A 23,453-nucleotide genomic window follows, 5' to 3' on the forward strand; every position below is an offset into this window, starting at 1 on the left:
GTTTAGATATATTTTTAATATTATCTATAGATATAGTATTTCCAAAGGTAGCTTCAATAATAGATCTGTTACAAATCATTTCATGGGAGATTTCAATAATATCTATTCCTAAATGAAAACTGCTATCAAGTTTGCTATCTCCAAGTTTTACTAACCATTCACTATAAGCATAATCCTCTGATCTTATATTTGTTTTAAGAGACAACTTTCTGAAACATCCCCAAACACTACAGTACTTTAAACTCATTTGTACTATGGCTGATCGCATAGCATGTGTCACAATACTGAGACATTGTCGAAAATCCCCCCTGAGAAGAACTTTCCCACCAAATGCAACATTCAAATTTATAATTTCTCTTAGTAATCTGTTTATGGCGTTTATAGCATGACTGGATGCCATGGTGCATTCATCAATAATGAGAGTTTGGCCTTTTTAATGGTTTAAGCAGCTTCACTCTTTATATAGAGTCTAGAAATTGAAGTTTCATTTAATGGAATTGGTAATTTATATTGGGCATGAAAGGTTCTTCCACTGAGAAGTAAACTTGCAGCAATTCCTGTAGACCCTGTGGGTAAAACAGTACCACCATGACCTCTAATATAATGTATTAAAACTTTATAAAGGTATGTTTTTCCACTACCACATGGACCATCCAAGAAAAAGCATTTGGGGTGTACCGTTTGATCTTCAGTGGCTGAAGTTATTCTTTCTACAACGCCAAAGTCCTGTGTCCTCCCCAGGACTAATCCCTCCTATGGCAGCCTTACCCAGGCCACAGGCCTCCTGGGCAGGGCTCTGCCCTCTGCTCAGCCTCACCTCCCTGCTCATCCAAGAGCGACTCCACCCCCACTAACCCCCTGCTGGCCCCTTAGCCTATGTCATTCTCACTCACCCTCTCACAATCCAGGACTTGAACCAGACCCCGGGTGCAAGCATGCGGAGAGGCGTCTGCCGCCCCCCGCCCCTGCTGCGGACCCCCTGCACTTGAACCGGGCCTCCTTAGCCTTGATTTCTTACTTGTAAAGGAAATGGGAATTGAGTGGCTGTGAAGGTGCCTTCCAGCTCCAATGTTCTCTGGGGAGCAGCATCGGGACCGGAACTCAGACCGCTGTCACTGTTATTGGCAGAGCCTCCTGCCTGGTCTTCCGCCTCTGGGCAAATCCCAGCCAAGCTGTCCTCCACCCTATTCTTTTTACAACGCAAAAGTCCCGTGTTATCCCCAGGACTAATCCCTCCTATGGCTGCCTTACCCAGACCACAGGCCTCCTGGCCAGGGCTCTGCCCTCTGCTCAGCCTCACCTCCCTGTTCATCCAAGATGGACTCCCCCGCCCCCCCGCCCCCACTAACCCCCTGCTGGCCCCTTAGCCTATGTCATTCTCATTCACCCTCTCACAATCTGGGACTTGAACCAGACCCCTGTCACAGGAGTGCAGAGAGACGTCAGACTCGGCCCTGCCCCAGCTGCCTCTGCTCTTACTGGTCATCTGTCCAGTTGTGACGGCCCTAGGCTATTATTAGTATAGATGTCAGTTAAAAACCTCTGATGCTGTCCTCTTACCCTCAGGATCAAGTTTGAACTCTTGGATCAGGCCTTTCTGGTCATGGTGAAAGAGGCCGGGTCCCCCTGCACACCCCGGTACATAGACCTGGGTCATTTGCTGTTGGTCCCTGATTCATACTCAGTCTCCTGTCCCTTCTATTTAGAATGCACTTCATTTCATCAACTATATTAGTTTGCTGGGGCTGCAGTAACAAAGAACAACAGACTGGGTACTCAAACAGCAGACACTTACTGTCTCACAGTTCTGGAGGCTACAAGTCCTAGATCAAGGTGTCAGAATGGTTGGTTTCTTCTGACCCCTCTCTCCTTGGCTTGTCGAAGGCCATCTTCTCCCCGTGTTTTTACCTGGTTTTTCCTTCTGAACGTGCCAGTGTCCTAACTAAACCTTCTTATAAAGATACCGGTCATATTTGAGTATGGCCCACTCTGAGAACTTCATTTTAGTTTATTTACCTCTTAAAGATCCTACTTCCAAATACAGTCACATTCTGAGGTACTATGGGTTGGGACTTTAACATGTGGATTTTGAGAGACATAATTCAGCCCACAGCATCAAATAAGTTCAATTTTCTTTAAATTGTCTGTCTGTTCAGTTCAATTCCACTAGGAAGCCTTCTTGATATGTTCCCCCTGAGTTCTCTGTCGATTCCCTGTTCTCAGAACACATATCACACTGACCAGAAAATAGCCCATTCACTTGTTTGCCTTTCCTCCTCGGGAGTAAGCAGCTTTGGGGCTGGGACTATGTGTAGTTCACGGCTGTAAATCCTCTGCCTGGCTTAGTGTCTGGCACATCGTAGGGGGTTACTAAATACTTGTTGAGTGGGATGAAGCATTGCTAGCTTGTGTGGTTCTTTTTCCCCCCTTTCCTTTGCATATCAACTTATATTAACTTGAAACATGTTAAGCATGCTATGTATGGTTGATTCCATTGGTTTCCATATAAATTTTTCTTTTATTGTTTGACTATAAACTTTTTATTGCATTTTAAACTTATTTTTCATATTAGCCCTGTAGTGTGACTGCATCAAATAGGCATACCAATGGGGATAGTGAGGTAATGCAAGGTCCCACATCACGTGCCCTGCCTAACAGCAGCTGCATGGATTTCCAAGAGTAAAAATACAGAAGAAAGGGAAGCTTAAGAATTTAAAAATGCTCTTCACCGGGTGTTTCATTGTGGCGCTATCTGCCGTGCATGGTATCAGCTCCACCAGGTGACCTAATCCTTCTGGAACTCTGCCTGTGCAATTCCACAGGTCTGAATTTTAAATCCTGTGGTATCAAAGGAATGACTCTTGCCATTCTTATGTGCTGCCTGCAACACTTGCGGTGCACACAGGCCATTCTGGTGGAGAAGAAAAGGAACATTCTAACCTGTGGGAACACATCAACTGGTTGTCTACTGTCAGGGTTAGGATGGATTTTCAGTGTTGGCAAAGGATGAGAGAAACTCCCAAGGTGATGTCCAATGGTCCATTATTTCAATCTTTCCTAAAGGGACTTCCGTACCATCTTTTGTTTGATTATGCAGAATGTGTATTCTAGAGGTAGCCAGTTTTCAGAGCAATTATTTTACAGATGGTGGTCATAATGGCTATTTGAGACCTCAAATGGTCACCTTCACATCTGAATAAGACAGAGTCCAATCATTTTGTATTCAGTAAGCTGGCTCCACAAGGCTTTGCCTCAGATGGGATTTTTTTTATTTTTGCATTATGTATATAAAAGGTTTCAAGGGACAACTCCTTTTAAAGCTTTCCGTTTGTTAGCCTTTTTATTTTAATTGATGATGCCACAGAAAAGCTTTGCTTGAAGATTTTTTCTTAAAGCTTCTCTTTGAACAGGATGCATTTCTCATTTATTTTTTACTTTTTTTTTTTTACATGCACTGAAGGTCAAAAAAGTTCTTTGCCTTAAAGTAGGACATAGAGTTCTGCATAAGCCATCCCAGAGGACTTTATTTATTTATTTATTTTTAATGTAAGGAATGTGAAAGCAGAGTCAGCAGCATCAGCTTAGAAATGCCACTGTCTCACACACTTCATCACGCACTGAGTTGCTTAAAAAAGGAAATAGACAGAATCTGGTACAGCAAGTTGCTTACACATGTATTACGTTTTGTGTCCCTTCTACCTGCCTCCACCTCTCCATGGTAAATTTGAGTAAGAAATATATGATTCCAAGTCTTTTACATTTCAGGAAAAAAATATATAGGAGATTTGATGGAGGTTGCTCAATTTTTATTTTATTATGTAAGGACATTACAAAAATCTGTGCTCATTTCCTAAATGAAAAAACATTTACTTCCACGAATATAAGATGGATATAATCTCAGAATAAAAAACAGCTCTTTAAACTGAATTCCATTAGTTAACACCTGACTACATTGTGTGTTTGTTTGTTTATTTATTTATTTCACTTCACAATGGGGTGGTGAACATCTCCTTAGAGTTGGTACTATCTATGGAAAGGCATTGGAAATTGGCAATAAAAGTGACTGGATTTCACCTTATGGGCAGGCTAATTACGGGAGGCTGGAAGCTGAGTTAGCCAGAGTCAATAGCAATGAGGAGTGAAGGTCCCAAGAGGGAAGCAGACACGGAGTAGGCCAGTGCCTTGGAGTGCCCTCAGGGAGTGGAGAAGAGAGTGCACATGAGGAGCTGGGGGAGGTGGGAGAGGCTGGGTAAGCAGAACCTTGTGGGATCCTTTTTGTCTCTTCTGTTTTTTGTTTTTGTCCTCATCATGCCTGATTCAAAAGTTACACATCATTTTAAAGTGTTGGAGCTGGACTAGGATTTTAGTTATTAGTTTATGAGGTAGAAGTAAGTACACATGACGGACTGTAGGGAAATCTGGAGTTTTCTGTAATCCAAACTTGGGCAGATAATCTATATAACTATGGCCCATTTAGCGCTCCTCTCAGGGACTTTGCTTCCTCACAGTAACATGACTAAAGAGGGCTGTGAAACAGATGACAACTTACCACTCTTTTAGTTTCAAGAGTCTATGGTTCTGTGACTTTAAGTCAACAAGGGACCTACAGCTTTATGATGTGATGCAGGGGAAAACACTAGGAAGGTAGTCTTGGAGATAGAGTAGGAAACTTGTTTCTTTAAACAAAAAAAAAATATCTTATTTTAAATAACATTAAATTTTTCATCACCCTCCATGGAAACCAAATAAGATTTAGTGACTATAAGAGACAAAGTTTCTACTTTCAAGGAATCATTTTGCTAGTAAAAGAAAACAAATGTGATATTTTATTGGAATAAAGATAATGGGCAAGTAGGTGGTAGGCTTAGGTGAAAACCTGAAATTTTTATCCAATATACTAGTTAATACCATTTTGTGAAGTCCCCTGTAGGCAAAGAACTGTTCGAGACACTAGATCAAGTTAGAAAATCAGCTGATTACTAACAAGGATTGTATAGAGACAAAATGAACAACCACCACAACAAAAGGATTTGAAAAATAGTGTAATATGCCCTGGCCGGTTTTGCTCAGTGGTTAGAGTGTCGGCCTACTGACGAAAGTGTCTCCGGTTCAATTCCCGGTCAAGGGCACACGTACCTCAGTTTCAGGTTCAATCCCCAAACCCAGTTGGGGAGTGTTCAGGAGGCAATCGATCGATGTTTCTCTCATTTCTATGTTTGTTTGTTTTTTCTCTCCCTACCTCCCTCTCTTCCACTCTGTCTGAAAATCAATGGAAAACATATCCTGGGGCGAGGATTAAAAAAAAAAAAAGTGTGATACGGTCAATAGAGCAGTTAGAAAAAGTGACATTGGTTGTTGAAGAAGAGCTCATGGTTAATGAGGAGGAAGAAATTAAACAAGTGGAATTGAGGGAAATGCGAAAGGACATTATAACTTAGGTTTGTATAATTTAGGTTTATATATTCAATACCAAAGTATTTTCCTTTATGATCTCTAAATCTCATTTTCTTAATCTATAAAATAGGTACAATAATCCTTCCCTCAAAGACATTTTTCCAGAATTAAATGAGATAATATAGAGTGGGAGTAATCTATACAGGACTGAATATGAAGATTAAAATATCAAGTTACGAACACAAGAAATGATTAATTAACAAAAAAAGTGGTACAGAAACACAATAAAGGATTTAATAAGAGCTGAATGTGCTAGGGAAGACACACTGAGTGAGGGTCATGAGCTGGAACCCACAAAATGCATAAAATTTGAATAGGTTTGGAGAGAAAAAGATAATTGTGTTCCCAGACACAGTGGGCTAAGAGATTCAATTAGGTTAGTGACTATGGAATGAAAGGAGAGGAAATAAAAAGGGACATTTGAAAAAGTTTTTCCTCAACCTTTTTCTCTTTATCTCTGTGCCGCACCCCACCCCCACCCCATTTGAATCCTTACCTGAGAATATGTCCTTATTGATTTTAGAGAGATAGGAAGAAAGAGAGAGAGAAACATCAATCAGTTGCCTCCCATACACACCCTGACCGGGTATCGAACTCATAACCTAGGAATGTATCCTGAATGAGAATTGAACCTGCAAACCTTTTTTTGGTTTTGGTGTATGGGACAATGCTCCAACCAACTGAGCCACCTAACCAGGGTGTCTCTATGCCTTTTATAGGTTAAATATATTTTTATTGATTTCAGAGAGGAAGGAAGAGGGAGAGAGAGATAGGAACATCAATGATGAGAGACAATCCTTGATCAGCTGCTGCTTCCTGTATGCCCCCTACTGGGGATCCAGCAATCAACCAGGGTATTGAACCATGACCTCCTGGGTCATAGGTCAATGCTCAACCACTGAGCAACACTGCTGGGCTCTATGCCTTTTAAATGAGCTATGTCTCTGGCTTGCATTATCTTCATGGAGAGTTTGCCTAAGTCCTTTTCCATTGTTCCAGCCTCTCTCTGAAGTTTCCACCCTGCATTGTCTGGCCTAGGCTCTACATTTCCCTATATAAATGCAAACTCAGTGTCTCAAACTGGACACGACTTGATGAAAATTAGCGCTTTCAAACCTCTTTCCTCTCCTGGTTTCTTTTCTGTGAATGACTTCTTTGTCTCCCAAACCACAAGGCTAAGGATATTTGGCTCCCCTTTCCTCCATCTCTGTCTCCAGTTGATGGTCAATATTATTACCTTTACAGTATCTTTCCTTTTCTTTAGTTTAGGTCTTTCACTTTTCTTAAGTGATTCTGCATCTATTATCCAATTAATATTCATCAAAGATCTATTATGTGGTAGGCTTTCTTCTCGATACTTGGAAAACATCTCTGAATAAAGCAACAAAAATTCCTGTCTTCTGGGAGTTTACATTATAAATACAGCAATGGCTGGCTTCTTAATTAGTACCATCCTGATAGTTTCTTTCATTGCATATAAACCAACCAAAGAGCAAACTTCTGCTTATAGCTAGTTTTTACTAAATTCTTCAATGACTCCCATGTCCTAAATTCACTCAGGGCTTTTGTCTGGTCTATTCTATCTCATCAACCTAATGAAGTATTCAGTGTTACTTCACTGAATATATTGTGGTTAAGAGGTAATTTGTTTGGGAAATTTCTGCAGTTGCTAAGAAACAGGGAAAGAAAGAAATTCACAATAGTAAATTTCATGTTGATTAGCTCAAAGAATATGAGAGACTGCCTAGAAGAGCCACGCTGGCTTTGATAGGGAGTAATAGAAAGATCTTGGTTAATTAATAGAACCCCCCTCCAAAATTGATAAAAATCATGAGAATAAAAATGTCACTGCCAAAAACATAATTATGGAAAAAGATTGATAACCTTATTAGAACAAAAAGCCCACCATAAGTTTTTTTAGGCTCCTGGCTTCTTCCATCATGCCTCCACATGGTACATTGGTAAGCATATCACTGAAGGTAAATTTTTATATACATTTTAGAGACCAATAATATGTAATATAAAAGCATTTTGAATTTCAATCATCTTTAATAGTTACTAATAGTATTTCAAACATAAATAGCTCCATAGAATAGATTATTAAGAAAAGAGTGAATGCACACTTGTAGGTACATCTTTCTCTTTTTGAAGCAGGTGCTAACGCAGGGAATTATGCTCACCAAGACAAAAAATCATTGGTGCCTCTGTTACTCTTAATCATTCTGGGCTGTATGGACTCATACATGTTACTCTATATGGAAATGTTCTATTTTTATCTTAGCTATAGTTTACTTCTAGAAACAGTAGGTTCTGTTTCATATCAGTAAGCATTTACATGTCAGTAGACAGTTATGATGTTAGTATTTTTGAGCTGCTCAAGGAACTATGCAATGAGATAGAGAAGAGGCAATTATGCATTCCACCAATTGAAAAGTCATGTTGAATGAAAACTTTCATGAAGGAAGGATTATGTTTTGGGCAAATACAGTCTTAAGCTATTTGTAGCAAAAGAAAAGACAGAGGGAATATAATTGCAGTGACTTCCACAGCTTTCAATTTTCAATACTTTATTTACTTCTGATTGGCAGATCCACAGCGGCTTCAGTTTTGATTGGTTCTGCTCTCTCATTGTACAGGAGGGCTCTCACTATTATCATGCTGTTTTAAGTTTCTGAAAGTCACCGGAATTTCACATGAACTAAAATTCCCATCAGCATATGAATATGAGAAAAGGCAGCTACCTGAGCAGGCATAAAGCCAATTTGGATGCTTGCTATTCTGGTACACACTGGTGCGTGTGCTTAGACTTGTGGGAGTAGGGACTAGGGAAATACAGTATTTGACAGATGGGTTCAAACCTGGCTTTGCCATTTATTAGCATTCTGACCTTTGAAAACTGCTAATCTTTTCTGTGACTCAGTTTCTCATCTGAGAATGAGGCTAATCATAGTATTTACCTTGCAAGATTATTATGAGGATTAAATGACTTAAAATAATTATCATAGCATCTGGCACATGGTAAGTCTTCAGTGGCTATGGTATAGTTTCTCTATAAGTTAGGGAGAATGCAATCCATAGCATGCTATCATTTGTGCAACTTTTTCTGTATGTCTATGAAGTAATGACAGTTTTAAAACAGGAGTATTCTGGTCATGTTTGTGACTCTGTTAAACATATTTATTAATCGATACTCCTGACTCTTTTATGTAAGATATAAGTGGGTTTCTGAAAACATTTATTTTACTAGTAAATTTTAGGGGCAAAACACTGATTCTTTAACAAAAAATACTCGCAGGAAAGGATAGCAGTAGAACACTGGACTGGGCACCTGGACTCCCCAGGGCACTTTCTGACCAAGGGTTAGACTCTGGGCAGGTCACCCAACTTCCCATCTGGGCTTCCCACATGTATATTAGAATCATCTAGATGCATGCCAAAGTCTCATTCATGTCTCATGGTCCATTTATTTCTTCTATCAACATAATTATCATGGAAGCACATGTGCTTATTTGCATGTTACCATGCTTGCAATATTTAAAGGGCCTATGAAAGAGTAGCACATTCTTTAATTATCCTCAATGGCATCAAATATTCCCTTTGAAAAGAGATTGAATTTTTAAAACAGTAAAAAATGTCTTGGGGCTAAGTCTGGGGAGTAAAATGGATGCTTTAGATAGAAAAATGTGATGTAAATATGAGGAAATATAAGTGTTTTGAAAGAGCCTTAGACTCTGGAGTATGTGTGTGCATGTGTGTGTGTGTGTGTGTGTGTGTTCACACACATGTGAGTGCATATGTACCTTTAAGTGCAAAAATATAGTTTTAAATTTTGAAATGTTTGTTAAAAACACCCTTTAGTCACACCTAACATATGCCATTATAATACCTTTGCCTTTTGTAAAACAACTGCTCTTTGAATGCCACAATACTTACTGCGATCTAGCAACAACACAAATTTTATTTTAAGAAAGGCTGATCAGACTGACTTCTTGCAAAGCAGCTTGGTCCAATGTCGTGGGCTCATTATCCAGCTGAAATACTGCTTTGCACCTCAACTCGTCATTTATCTTCCCAGTACCTCAGCACTTTCCTCAGAAGAGTCTAATAAAGATGCTTGTTTATAAAGGGTGTTCTTATACCCCGGATGAAGTGTTCCTAAAATACTATACAATGTAAGTATAAAGAAAACAGAATCTTGTAACACTTCAAAATCTACTCAGTGGGATTGCACTGTCTGATGGCTGGGCTTGTATTCAGAGTGAGAATGCTGCATGCTTCTTGAGAGTTAAGGCTTGTAATTTTCTTAAAATTTGGCTACTGCTTTGCAAGATTCATAAAACCAATCTCAAATTATACAGAGACATTATGATAAATATTTTTGAAATACTTACACACTGGGCATACCATCAACTGTACTTATACTCCCATTTGTTTAGACCAAACACTGAACCAAATGTAAATTTCTTAGTGTCTCCACTAGAATAAGAAGTCAGGGTGGTGGGTAAAGCTCACAGGATCTTAGTCATAAAAATATCTCCATGAGGATTCATGAAACAGAGAAAAAAAGACTAACAAATGAGCTACCTCATTTTCCTCTTTTGTTGAAGTTCCCGAATTCAACATTCTATGTTTAAAACAGGTGTTTTAAAAGGGGGTTGATCTGACATAGGAATAGTACATTCCTTTCAAAGTTTTCTAGAGCCTAATCCTTATTTAATACTAGAGGCCCAATGCACGAATTAGTGCACAGGTGGGGTTCGTCGACCTGGCTGGCGATCTGGGACAATCGGGGCCAGCCGGCCGGGGAGAGGGGCCTCAGGAAGTTGGCTGTGGGAGCCCACCGACCACCAGGGGGCAGCTCCTGCATTGAGCATCTGCCCCCTGGTGGTCAGTGCACGTCATAGTGATTGATCAACCAGATATTCGCTTAGGCTTTTATATATATAGATACATACAGGGTGGGGCAAAAGTAGGTTTATAATTATCCATATCTCTATATATAAAAGCCCTCAGTGACCATTGCAACGGAATGGACGACCGAACAGGCTGTGTGGGGTGACCAGGCCGGTAGGGGGCTTAGTGAGGGGCGACCAAATGACTGAGCAGCAGGCTGTGTGGGGTGACCAGGCTTGCAGTGGGGGAAGTTGGGGGCGACTAGGCTGGCAGGGGGGGCAGTGAGGGGCGACCAGGCCAGCAGGGGGGCAGTTAGGGGTCCTGAGGGGTCCCAGACTGCGAGAGGGCACAGGCCGGGCAGAGGGACCTCCCCCCCGAGTGCACAAATTTTTGTGCACTGGGCCTCTAGTAATATATAAAAAGCCAGGGGCCGTCCACAACCTAAACTATCAGATGGACGACCGAACAGCAGGGTGTGTGGGGCAACCAGGACAGCAGGGGGTTAGTGAGGGACAACCAAACGACTGAACAGCAGGCTGCGTGGGGCAACCAGGTCGGCAGGGGGGGGCAGTAAGGGGCAACCAGGCCAGCGGGGTTGGGGAGGATGGGGGCAACTAGGCTGGCAAGGGGGGTAGTTGGGAGTGACCAGGCCAGCAGGGGGGGCAGTTAGGGGCGATCAGGCAGACAGGCAGGTGAGCAGTTAGGAGCCAGTGGTTCCGGAGAGGATTGTGAGAGGAATGTTTGATTGCTGAGTTAGGCCCGATCCCCCGGATTGGGCCTAAACCAGCAACCGGACATCCCCTGAGGGGTCCTGGATTGGAGAGGGTGCAGGCTGGGCTAAGGGGGATCACCCCCTGTGCACGAATTTCATGCACTGGGCCTCTAGTGAAAATAATACAATAATAAATAATAATACAAAAACTGTTTTTTGCATACTTACAACTATAAGCCTAGTTTTGCCTCAACCTGTATATTATATACTAGGGTCCCAGTGCACAAAATTTGTGCATGGGTAGGGTCACCAGACCTGGCCAGTGATCAGGGCTGATTGGGGCCTTCTGGCTGCCAGCCAGGCCTTCCTTCCCTGCCCGCAGGCTGCTGGCTGGGGCCTTCCTTCATTCCGTGCCAACCCCTGGTGGTCAGTGCACATCATAGTGAGCAATCAAACTCCCGGTCTGCTGGTCGAATCCCGAGGGGATACTTTGCATATTAGCCTTTTATATATATAGATAAGAAATTAATTTCCTTTAATACTTTATAGGTTAAAATATATATTACTATTTTAAATAAAAAGATGTACATAAATATATATTACTTTATTCTACTCCTATTTCTCTTTGAAAGTGAACTTTCAATGTCCTCTCTCTTTCTTTTGTTTTGTGAATCCTGAAACATTTTCCTTTCTTGCTTTATATAAACATGCCCATCTAAACTATCTTGTTTTTGTGATCTAGAACAGAAAATGTGGATGAGATAAAACCAATTGGTTTTAGTAGTATATATACTACTAGTATATATACTACATATGTGTACACAAACATATATATATATACATATATGCACATATAATTTAAAAATAATACTATTTGATGTGTGAGAGAGAAGAACAATACTACTAGGGATATGTGAATGTAATTTGAGCCACAATGAAGCAAAAATTAGAAGATTGTTTGAAATAAATATCTACTGGGTAGTGAATGATCACATTGCTATTTTAAAATCATTGTTTTCCTAGAAATTTCTTTCCAGTTGGTTTTCCCTGGAGATAAAATTGAGCTGATGCAAAGGTTGTAGTAGATGACCCAGAATGAAAAATAATAGAGTTGAAAGAAAAGAGGGAACTATTTGTGGCCATTTGAATCTGACATCCTTGCCCTTGCAGGTTCCTGGACTGTATGCACTCCCCTGGTTTCTACCAAGTCCTGCCTAGTCCTCTTCAAACGTATGTTTTTTCCTAATCTTTTCTCTCATTTTCATTGAGAATATTCTCACTGCTTCACAGGTGGAGTATTACAACAGCCGTGCAAATGGCTTACCTCAGTTAAGCTCTCTCTGTGTCTAACCCAAAACCTTGGACTCCTGAAATGCAACTCTGTCCAGATAATCTTCTCAGAGCCCCACAGAGCTAGTGTGGGGTCCAGAGTGAGGCCATGAGCTCCAACCTGGGTTTGAGTACTAGCTCCCTTTTTCATTAGTTGTGACTCTGGTAATATAGTTAACCCTGAGTCTCAGTTTGCCATATAATGGCAAACATTATATGAAATATATAAAGTGTTTAGTGTAGTAGGTGATTAATAAATAGTAGCTATCAAGACCCTGGTATAACACATTCAATTTTAGTGCCTCTACCTACATCCCCTGTCAATATTCTCTCCTGTCAAGTTGTTCCTTCTTATTGTCCTTTCAAATACACCACGACTGTTTTCTTTGATTTCCTCATGTTAATTGATTTTGGAGCTGTTAACTGGGCCATTGGTGGAGGCTGATTTTTTCCTCTTACTGAAAAGGGAAACAAGCACTTGGAAAGTATCTCATTCTGGTTTGGGGGATAAAAAGATTATGGTTCTATGCTTTCAAGTTAAAAAATTATTTTCCACCTTCCTTGTGAGAATAAAAGTATAAAACTTATTACAGCAGGGAGCTGGGAAGAAAGGTAGATGTGTGGTACGTTTGTTTTCTTTTCTTGTCAGTTTTTATTACTGACTGTATGAAAAATTGAAGAAAGCAAGAAATAAAAAAAGTTATGATAAGAGAAAATAGAAGACTTTTAAAATATTAAGCAGGCACAAAGTTTGGTATTTAATTTATTTGATTATAAGTAAATATAATAATCTTTGACTACAGAGTTAGGTAGATTTTTTAATTCATTCATCAAATATTTACTGAATACTCACTCTATGCGAGCATGAAGGTAGCACTGAGGATAAACAAATGTATGCCTTTACTCAAGGAGTTGTCAACATGAGGCAGGACCCAAGAGGTAAATTGTAAGAAGAATTCAAATAGGGGGAGGTAAAGAGATCTAATGTTCTGTTTTGAATCCAAGTAAAAATACAAACTAAACATTAGATATTCTAAGAGTTAACAGGGCACGAGGAAAAATAGACTATTTCCAAGTAATTTAAAACTAATTAAGCAAATAAAAATAGCCACTTATGGCTACTTTTTGAATAATGAAAATAGATAATAAATCAAGGATTGTTATTAATTCTTTTGAGAGAGAGAGAGAGAGAGAGAGAGAGAGAGAGAGAACCTCTTTGAAACACTGCTTATCAATTTTTGGAGCCAGACAGGACTTGAATCTTAGCACTACTGCTCAATAGCTTTGTGAAATTGGACAAATTACTTGATCTCATTATGTTTCAATTTCTGCATCTAGAAAATGTGGATAATAACAGTACTTATATTATAGTTTGCCACATTTAAGAACTCAGAGTCTGCAATTCTCTGATGATTAGTGATGTTGAGAATCCTTTCAAATGTCTATTAGCCATTGGTATGTCCTCTTCAGAGAAGCACCTCACACTTGTCAGAATGGCTATTATCAATAACTCAACAAACAAGTGTTGGTGAGGATGTGGAGGAAAGGGAACCCTCATGCACTGCAGCGTGGAGTACAGACTGGTACAGCCACTGTGGAAATCAGTATGGAGTTACCTCAAAAAATTAAAAATGGAACTGCCTTATAACCCAGTGATTCCTCTTCTGGCAATTTATCTGAACAAGCCCAAAACAGTAATTCAAAAGAGTATATGCAGCATTATTTACAATGGCCAAGATGTGAAAGCAGCTGAAGTGTCCATCAGTAGCTGAGTGGATAAAAACGCTGTGGTACATTTACACAATAGAATACTACTCTACCGTAAAAAGGAAGAAAAAATTTTACTCTTTGCAACAGCATAGATGGACCTAGAGAACATTATGCTAAGTGAATTAGCTAGTCAAAGACAAGTACCATATGATTTCACTCATATGTGGAATTTCATGAACAAACTGAACTACCAAGCAAAATAGAGACAGACTCATAGATAGAGAGCAGGCAGACAGCTCGAGGGTGTGGGGGTGCAGAGGATGGAGGGATTGAGCAAAAAATTAAAGAGAGAGATAGAGAGAGAGAGAGAGAGAGAGAGAGAGAACTCATGGACATGGACATGGACAAAAGTATGGTGATTGTTGGGGTGGAGGGTGATGGGTGGCAGGGGAAGAGGGCAGAGAGGGGATAAATGGTGATGGGAAAAATAAAATTAAAAATAAAAAAAACACAGAGTCTGACACACAGAAAGCATGGTGTAGTATGTTTGATAGTATTCGTATATGCTTTTAAGAGGAAGACAAAGGGAGACAGAGTACATGATGACTAGAAAACTGAACATAAAATTAGAAATCTTGACATTTTTCCCGTTTTTTTGTGGTTCTGAGCAAGTCATTTACTCCTTTGGGCTAGTTTCATCTTCAATAAAAAGGGAATTAAAATCTATTTAAAAATTTTGTAACTCAGTGATTAGGTTGATATATTGTTTATGCATCTGTGTCACTATCATGAATCCAACAAAATCATTCTCTATGAGGTTTGAAAAATGTCCTTGTTTCTGTGCCACTAGGTGGTTCTATTCCCAAAGTTTAGGAATAAAAACCAATAGGCAAAAAGGGACTCTTATAGATGAAGTATAAAATTAGACCCATGCATTAATTATTCCTTGACACCCACTAAAATCTGAGAACAGAGGTGAGCTCACACTAAAAGCTCAAGAAATATTTTTTGTCACCTTTTTAGCCTTATGAATAGCTAAGATTACAAGATCAACAGTGAAGTCAATGTTATCAACAGAATAATAATTTTACTCTGAATAATTTAGTTATCTTCTATTCTTAAATGTATTTAATGAAACTTTTGATGAAATAGCATTTTTATACTAAGAACTATCATAAGATAAGGGCTACATAAAACATTTGATGAATTGAGGTAAAAGACCTGCACTCGGAAAACTTTAAGATGTTGAAGAAAGAAACTGAAGAAAAGAGAAATCAATGGAGAGATATACTGTGCTCGTGAATAGGAAGAATGAGAGCATTGTTAAAATGTCCACACTACCCAAAGCAATCTGCGGATTCCATACAAACCCTATCAAAATACCAATGGCATTTTTCAGGGAACTAGAAAAAATAATTCTATAAAACCACAAAACACCCTACACAGCCACAGCAATCTTGAAAAAGAAGAACAATATTGGAGGTACCAAACTATATAAGGCTATGGTAATCAAAACAGTACATACTGGTATAAAAACAGACATATAGATCAAGGGAACAGAATAGAGAGACCAGAAATAAACCCATAACTATATGTCCTCAGGTGAGAATTTAAAAAAAGTTTTTAAAAATCATCCTGAAGACCGGCCAGTGTGGCTCAGTGAATTGAGCATTGTCCCGTGGCTCAAGAGATCCTGGATTCAATTCCCAGTCAGGGCACATGCCCGGGTTGTGAGTTCAATCCCAAGTAGGGGGCATGCCAAAGGCAGCTGATCCATGTGTTTCTCTCATTGATGTTTCTCTCTCTGTGTCTCTCCCTTCCTTTCTAATTAAAAATCAATAAAAACATTGAAAATCACCCTGAATACTGTTATTTTCACAGAAAATAATCACAACAGCAACCAGTAATCTAATTTAATTAATGGCCCAGAATAAGCTGGTGAATCGTAGCTGTTTATAATAATTTCTAGATTGTACTGCAATGGTTAAATTTGATGGTCTTTGTAATTTTTTAAATCAGTTATTAAAAAATATCTATTTCTTTAATGGTTATAGCAAAAGGGAATGAAGGTAGATATTTTCTGAACTCAGGAAGAGTTTGGGTGATAGATTAAGGTGGCACATGTGTGGAAGAGAAGAGTTGGCACATCCATGATTGCCAGATATTTCTTTCCTGGGTCTCTCTTTTTCCAGATGTACAGGGAACCAAGACATAGAGTGTCATTAGCAAGGAACTCCCCAGAAAGGGACAATTTAAATTGCCAACATCCATAAATGCAAATCAAACAAAGGAAAAATAATGCCTAACAATTCATATTATTTTTCAGCATTTCCCTGGAGTACATTTGCTCAGAATTAAAATCTCTGTTAGGTCAACCACCACAGGGATAATAATAGATGGAACACTTGATGTAATTTATTGAACAGTTCTTAAATTGCTATTATGTTTGTATATTGATTTTATTGGTTTCACTTTTTTATTTTTTTGCATAAAAGATCAAATAATTGGGTCTGGAAAACCCCCCCCCACATATTTGTAGTGAATAAAAAGCCATTAACCACTATTAAGGGATTTTTCCTTTTTCGCTACCACCTGGTTCATGTTAGGATCCACTAAACCAGTGGTTCTCAACCTTCCTAATGCCGCGACCCTTTAATACAGTTCCTCATATTGTGGTGACCCCCAATTTCATTGTTACAAATTGAACATAATTAAAGCATAGTGATTAATCACAAAAACAATATGCAATTATATATGTGTTTTCCGATGGTCTTAGGCGACCCCTGTGAAAGGGTCGTTCGACCCCCAAAGGGGTCGTGACCCACAGGTTGAGAACCGCTGCAAACCTTTCTGTGGTCTTACTGTAAAACGTTGGTATCGCCTTTCATTCTATTATGCTTTCCATCCTCAGTTCTAAATACATGAAAACAATGTGTGCTTCGTTGCTTAGAAGCTTCTCTTGTATTTGTTCTTCCTCCTCATTTATAGTGTAGAACAGGCCTTTGTTATCTCGTCTTTGGGTTTGTTCTTATATATGCCTATTTGAATACATCCTTCTTATCAAACTTCCCTTAAATGCCATTTTCCTCAGCTTACTTCTGGGTTCCAGAACTAGACATACGTTCTTGTAGCTACTTGTGACCTACAATATGATTTCTAAACTTCAAATTTCCTTTCAAATTAACTTGATGTCCTTATTGTTCCCCAACACATTCTGTTGTCTCCCACTTCTATTTTTTTTTCATTGTTTCTCCAAGTATTATCTATTTTTTCTTTCAGCCTAAGTATTCTCTACTAACCCTTCAAGGTCAAGTTCAAGGCTTGCCTCCTCTGAAGAACTTCCTTTGATTAACTATTCTCTATGATAGTCACATCTTTCAATATCTCAAACTACACAATTTAACACAACATAATAAGCAATTCCAATACTGTATATAAATGTCATTGTTTTATATGCATGGGTCTCATCTCCAACTAGACTGCAAATATCTTGCAGATAAATTCCCTAAGATATAACTGATTTTCCAATTCATTTCCTCTTAGAATCTACTAATCAATAAATGTACTTAGATTAATTATTATCTACATCTTAACATTTTACTTTACTATAAAATATGATTTCATTTTTGTCTTATACTTAGAATTTTTAAGAACCAGAATGGACCACTGGTAGAGTATATTATTGTTCATAGTTATTTATTCCCATCTTCCCTTTATGTGGGGTACATGTATCCATCCCAGTGATTTTTGGGCTTGGTCTTGAGACTTTTCAGTTAGTGGTCTGTTGGCAGATGTGACATATGCCACATCCATGCAAGAAGCACAAGGGGCACCACAGGTTTCTATCAGCCTCCTTTCAATTGGTCTTGCAATGAAGCAGCGTGCCCCAGCTAGGGCTGCTACTCCAGCCTGGGCCCTGGAAGAAGAAGCTGCAGAGAGCAGACCCACAACTTACAGCACAACTTACCAAGTTACAGCCCTTATGTTTCATAGCTGAGAAATAACATCTTTCAGTTCACTGATACTTGGGGTGGTTTACTACACAGAAAAGCTGATTAACACAGGACCTTAAAGTTCATCTAACTTCCTATTTTGCAGAAAAGGAGAGAGGCCTAGATTTTCAGTTAGCAAATGGAAGAGATATAACATAATTCAGACTTACTTTTAAATTTTTTATAACATAAAACACCTAGCTTTTTGTTATCCTAAAATTTGGAGGAATACAACTCAAATAGTTTGAAATTTGAGGCATTAATTCTACCTGGAACTGCCCTCTTGGTCTGGCATTTGCTTTTAGAAAATATGTAGAAGGATACTAGAAAATTAACAAAGTGCACTATCAGTGTCAATGGAATATACCTCTACCTGAAAGATATTACTATTCTCTCTTAGGTCCAAGCTTGTTTGTAGCTGGTAGAATGGAATGCAGTCATCTTTCAGGCCCAAGTCTCTCATATATACAGTGGGGCCTTGACTTACCAGTTTAATTCGTTCCGAGACCGAGCTCGTTAAGGAGCTCGTTAACTCAAATTACTCTGTCAACTCAATGCAAAAAATCGGCCAAGAGACAGCTGGTATCTCAAAAAACTCCTTAGTCGGGACACTCATAAGTCAAGGCCCCACTGTATTGTTAATATTACATATACATTCAAAATCTTCTTTACTAAACAACATATAATAGAAAATTCTGATTTAAGGATGGGTATAATTTTTTTTAAGGGAGCACTCTTTATAAAGTTCCAGAAGAATGTAGCTTCCCAAAATAAAAGAATGCCCTTATTTGATGATATACAAAGAAACTCACTTAAAATTTTGCAATGCATTATAATTCATTTTTAATTTTTGCATATTTACCTTCCACAATAGTTTTTTTTTTTTAATTTATTGCCTAAAGTTTTACATATGTCTCCCTTTTCCCGGATTGACCCTCCCCCCCAGCCATTCCCACCCCAGGCAAGTCCCCCCTCCCCAGTGTCTGTGTCCATTGGTTATGCTAATATGCATGCATACAAGTCCTTTGGTTGCTCTCTAACCCCCCCCACTTCCCCTGCCATTTGTCTCTGGATCTATTTTTGTTCATCAGTTTATGTTGATCATTATATCCCACATATGAGTGAGATCATGTGATATTTACCTTTCTCCGACTGGCTTATTTCACTTAGCATAATGCTCTCCAGTTCCAAGGGGTGGGTGTAATTTTTTATTAACTTGTTTCCTTAATTGCATGAAGAAGTCTCTTATACTTTTTGACACGAAGTGATGGACTGTAATATTTTTTTATAAATTCAGATGGGAATATCCTTGCCATTATGTGCTTTAGTATATCAGAACTTTAACTTGGTCCTGAAATTTATGTTATTATATGGTGTTCTTAGAAATAAATCAATTTTGCTAACTATGACACTTAGTCTGTAAAAATTCACACACACTAAATTGCTCAATTAAATTCTAAAAAATTATTAAAATGGTATTTTCTTTTATATAACAACTAGAGGCCCAGTGCACAAATTCATGCATGGGTGGGGTTCCTTGGCCAGGCTGGCAATCAGGGCCGATAATATTGATCATCTGCCCCCTGGTGGTCAGTGTGCATCATAGCTACTGGCCGGTCATCTGGTTGTAATGGTCGCTTAGACTTTTATATATATAGATTTTTTTGAGAGTAAAACCAGTTATGTGCAGTTATATTTCCCCTTTTTATGAGAGAAACAATACTTCAGTACATGTTTTAGGAAATGAATGTCATATAACTACCTTTTTTGTTGCTATTTATTATGCTTTTTCAAACAAAGGAAACAAAATACAATAAACTAAATAGGATAACCAAGTGAATTTTTTTTCTATATTTCCTCTCTTTTTATTTAGATCACACACAAACCTTACCTTTGTGAGAACACATCCCGGTAAGGACTGCCATGCTGCAATGCAATTCCATATCCCCGATCAGCAACAGTGTTCCCAATGGTATAAAAGGAGCAATCCGGGTCATTGATAGCTACATACTCCAATACAGCTGCATCCCACACAAAAGCATAGTTTCCATATTTTACCTGTAATAACATGGAGAACAAAAGAAGAAAATAGGATTTAAGGTAGGAATACTAAGTTATAAAGACAGGACAAAAAATTGCATTAGTACCTATTTAATTGTGCAAAAAATAATAGGTCCCATATTTCTAAGCACCTATTCGGAATGAGAATTTGGCTTTTGGTTAATTTATAGCTCTGTTCTCCTGGAAGCTTGATACAATTAGAATGTTAACTATGTTTCCCAGGCAACACAGCTTCTAGTAAAATGACCCCTGTGTAGTAAATGTCACCTGGACAGGGAGAACAATAAACACATGAAAGGAAGCCATGTCTTTGAGCTTCTTGGAATGCAGCAATTCTTGTAATTGGGCTTGTTTCTCTGGTGACCCTGGAAGTTATGCTTTTAGAGCTGTTACAAGAGATCTTGGCTTCTTTTGGTTATTAGGTTTCTAAGCCAAGTAGGCTTTGCTCACACCAAATATGGGGATCATCTCCTTGCAAGTGACCTATATTCTAAATGAATGCTGCATGTACAACTTACACTAAAGAGAAATCATCAACACTGCCCTGCTGGCAAGATATATTTCCTTTCCTATGTCCTGAATTAATCCTTTGCAGAGAATGGTTTATAACAGTCTTGCAGCTGGATTTAGAAGAAACCCCCTAGGTGGGCATTGCAATGAGAAAAAAATAATTATACAGCCTTCTCTATCATCATTTAGGAAGCACAACTTTATTCTGGTTTGTTTATAATATCTTTTAGTGCTTATATATTTTTCTCTCAGTAATCATTCATTGCCTGGGTTGTAAATTTATAAAATGTAAAAAAATCTCTCTCTCTTTTTTTTTTTAAAAAAACTATCTTTATTGTTGGAAGTATTGCAGATGTCCCCCTTTTCTCCCCATTGATCCCCTCCATCCTATACCACCACCACCACCACCACCACCCTCCCGCCACCCACAGGCCTTCACCACACTATTGTCTGTGTCCATGCATATAAATTCTTTAGTTAATCTCTTCCTGTCCCTTCCCCTTCGCTAATCTTAAAGTTTATTTAGAAAATTATTATATATAAATATAAAAATTAATAAGCTCATTAAATAAACAGAATAATTATATAAATAAATCCATTTGTTTCTTGAAAGGAAAGTAATTTCCTGGTATATCTGATTAGGAAAAAATAAAAATAAATATAAATACAGATAGTTGAAGTGATGTCAGCAAGACAGGGGATTAGGAGATCCCCAGATTTAGTCCCGCACAGAAACAACAATATGACGGCAATCCATGAATAAAAGTGCCCTTATGAGCCTTGGGGTCCAAGTTGTGAAACCCTGGTGGAGTCCAGGACTGAGGAAGAATGCTTTGAGAAGGCAGGCCCATGGTTGGCTGACAACTGTGGTCCTGGAGGCAGTCCCGTAAGCAGCCCTGTCCCACTGTGGACTTGGCTCCAGATCTGTAAAGGTATAAGGCAAGGATGTCCCTGCCACTACTGCTATTCAAAATGGTCATGCAAGTGCTAGCCAGGACAATTAGGTAAGAAAAAGGAGGATCCAAATAAGAAAGGAGGAAGTGGAATTATCTCTGTTTGCAGGTGACATGATCATACATGTAGAAAATTCTAAGGAATAAACGAAAAAAGTTAAATAAATCCAGTAAAGTTGCAACATACAAAAATCAATAGCATTTCTATATGTAAACAATGAACTATACAAAAAGGAAATTTGAAAAAATCCCATTTATGAGAGCATTAAAAAGAATAAAGTATTTAGGAAGACACCTAATCAAGAGGTAAAAGATTTTTAACCCAAAAATTACAAAACAGTGATGAAGGAAACTAAAGAAGACATGTAAATGGAAAGACATTTTGTATTCATGGCTTGAAACAATTAATATTGTTAAAATGTTCACCCAGTGCATAGTGATCTACAAATTCAATGCCACCCCTATCAGAATTCAATGGCATTTCTTACAGAAGTAGAAAAAGAAAATTATAAAATTCATGTGTAACCACAAAAGGTCCAAAATAGCCAAAGCAATCTGAACAAGAAGAACAAAGCTGGAGGCATAATGATACCTGATTTCAAAATATGTTACAAAACTACAGAAATCAGAAAACTATACTAGTAGTATTGGCATAAAACAGACATAGAGATTAACGGACCAAAATAGAGATCCCAGAAATAGATTAACGCTTTAATGTTCAACTGATCTTCTACAAATTTGCCAAGGACATACAATGGGAAAAGAAATGCTTCTTCAATAAATGGTGTTGGGAAAACTGGATATCCCACATGCAGAAGAATTAAATTGAACCCATATTTCACAACATATACAGAAATCAACTCAAAATTGATTAAAAACTTAAATGTAAGACTTGAAACCATAAAACCCCTAGAAGAATACATAGGAAACATAGGAAAATTGACTTGACATTGGTCTGAACAATGATTTTTGAATATGACACAACAAAAATCACAGGCAACAAAAGCAAAAATAAACCAATGAGATTACATCAAGTTAAAAACCTTCTGCACAGCAAATGAAATACTAAACAGAGTAGAAAAGCAAGATATGGAATGGGGAAATATTGCAAACCCTAAATCTGAAAACGATTTAATATCCAAAATATATAAGGAACACCTAAAACTAAATAGCAAAAAAGCTAAATAACTGTATTTTAAAAGGAAAAAAATACATTAGTTAAAGAAGACATACAAAAGGTCATAGATATACAAAAAGATACTCAACATCAGGGAAATAAATCCCAATGAAATTACAATGAGATATCATTTTACATCTGTCAGAGTGGCTATTATTAAAAATACATCAGTATTGGTGAAAATGTGGAGAAAAGGGAACCTTTGCACATTATTGGAGGGAATGTAAATTGTGCAATTGTTATGGAGATTACTCAAAAAATTAAAAATAGAATTACCAAATGATCCAACAATCCCAGTGCTGGGAATATATCCAAAAGAAATGAATTCAGTATCTCAAAGAGATATCTGCACTCCCATATTCATCACAACACTATTCACAAGAGCCAAGATATGAAAACAACCTAAATGTCTATTAATGGGTGGATGGATAAAGGAAATATATAATAGAATATATTCTGAGTGGTCAGATTATTATGACCGGCCAGATTATTATGACCACCCCACCAGTACAATACAGTGAATTAGTTATGCAAATAATAATAATAATAAAACCTTGAGAGTACTTGCTTAGGAAGTTTTCAATATTCAGTATTTTTGGAAGTGTCAATGAAGTACTGATGGGGTGGTCATAATAATCTGGCTGGTCATAATAATCTGGCCA

At 38.2% G+C, this 23,453-nt stretch overlaps 1 protein-coding gene across 1 annotated transcript in view; it reads right to left on the reverse strand.

The window, feature by feature from the left end:
- The window catches only part of GRID2 (glutamate receptor, ionotropic, delta 2), a 388,655-nt gene that overhangs the window by 135,484 nt on the left and 229,718 nt on the right, over nucleotides 1-23,453 (reverse strand). The window contains exon 6 of the mRNA XM_014546041.1: nucleotides 19,982-20,148. Within this exon, the coding sequence (XP_014401527.1) occupies nucleotides 19,982-20,148 (167 nt within the window). The remainder of the gene's footprint in view (nucleotides 1-19,981; nucleotides 20,149-23,453) is intronic.

Source organism: Myotis brandtii, unplaced genomic scaffold (genome assembly GCF_000412655.1).
Source record: "Myotis brandtii unplaced genomic scaffold, ASM41265v1 scaffold427, whole genome shotgun sequence".
In the NCBI taxonomy this organism is placed as follows: domain Eukaryota; kingdom Metazoa; phylum Chordata; class Mammalia; order Chiroptera; family Vespertilionidae; genus Myotis; species Myotis brandtii.